Here is a 1,248-nt window from a genome sequence, read left to right as displayed (position 1 = left end):
GCCCTCGCTCAGCTCTGAGGACGGCTGGTTGCTGTATCCGTTGTTGTCGCTGAGGGACACGGCTGTGAAGGGCCCAGGCCCCGGTCCTGATCCAGGTCCAGGTCCTGGGCCGCACATCTCACCGGAGATGCTGTGAATGGAGGCCGGGCCGCCTGGCTCCGGGCTGCCCGGTGAGTCCGCGGGATGGTGGTGGGACGAGACCACCGTGTCCGGGAAGCACGGCGCGTCTCCGGCGGCGCAGTGCGCGTGTGGGTGGGGGTGGTGATGGTGGTGGTGGTGGTGGTGGTCCACGCCTCCCAGCGGGGTCCCAGCGGGGACTGCGGAGGGCACAAAGCCCAGGTCTGCCGGAGTCTGAGCCTGCGATGACGGTGGGCCTTGGAAGTACTCGTAATTCCCTCCCGGACCGTAGAATTCAGCGGGATAATCTGCGTTCAGAGACACGGGATTAGCGCCCGGGATGGAGTCAACACAAAAGCAAACAAACAATAAACAACAGTCTTTGGAACGGATCTGTTTGTTCGTGATTTTAGGATCAGTAGACACCAAATAATCAACCGGTTTCAATAAATATTGGAGGATAATAATATAATAAGTTGAACCTCCATAGTAGGAGAAGTGTCCCAGCTCTCCTGGCTCCAGTCTGTCCCCCAGAGCTCTCATCCTCCTCGGGCTCCTGAAGAACACGTGCCTGCGAGCGCTCAGGGCGCTCAGCTGCTTCATCCGCCTCTCTTTGGACCTCCGGTTCTGGAACCAAACCTGCAGGGCGGAAGAATGTACTTATTTATTTAAAAAAAAAAAAACATTAAAAAAACAACGCACTTTTTTGAATCGCTGGAACTGAATAGAATTAGTTGTAAATATTACATTTATTAGATTGAATACAAAATTACAGTGAAAAGATGTGTAACACGTGACCTTTGAGGGGGAACGCGCCAAAACATTCAAGAGAGAATCGAATAAATAAAATAGGCATATTTAAGGTCGCTGTTGGACACTGACGCTGAGTGAGGGTCGCTTTTTATAATGAGAGACTGTATAATAAAATAACCTGAAACTGGTCAGGGAGAAATACATATTTTAAAAAAGGAAAAACAGTAGGCAAATAAAAATAATTATAATAATTCTATATTTTAGGTTATTTCCTAGTAAATAAACCACAACGCACCAGTGGACATTTTCACTGTGTGTGTGTGTGTGTGTGTGTGTGTGTGTGTGTGTGTGTGTGTGTGTGTGTGTGTGTGTGTGTGT

At 49.4% G+C, this 1,248-nt stretch overlaps 1 protein-coding gene across 1 annotated transcript in view; it reads right to left on the bottom strand.

The window, feature by feature from the left end:
* LOC106516449 (LIM/homeobox protein Lhx1) overlaps positions 1-1,248 on the bottom strand; it is a gene marked incomplete at its 3' end in the record, with an annotated part of 3,023 nt that continues 1,775 nt past the window's right edge. The window contains 2 exon segments of the mRNA XM_014006821.1: positions 1-425; positions 600-756. Of these exon segments, the coding sequence (XP_013862275.1) occupies positions 1-425; positions 600-756 (582 nt within the window).

Source organism: Austrofundulus limnaeus, unplaced genomic scaffold (genome assembly GCF_001266775.1).
Source record: "Austrofundulus limnaeus strain Quisiro unplaced genomic scaffold, Austrofundulus_limnaeus-1.0 Scaffold37, whole genome shotgun sequence".
Classification (NCBI taxonomy): Eukaryota; Metazoa; Chordata; class Actinopteri; order Cyprinodontiformes; family Rivulidae; genus Austrofundulus; species Austrofundulus limnaeus.
This window is presented reverse-complemented; position numbering and strand designations above follow the sequence as displayed.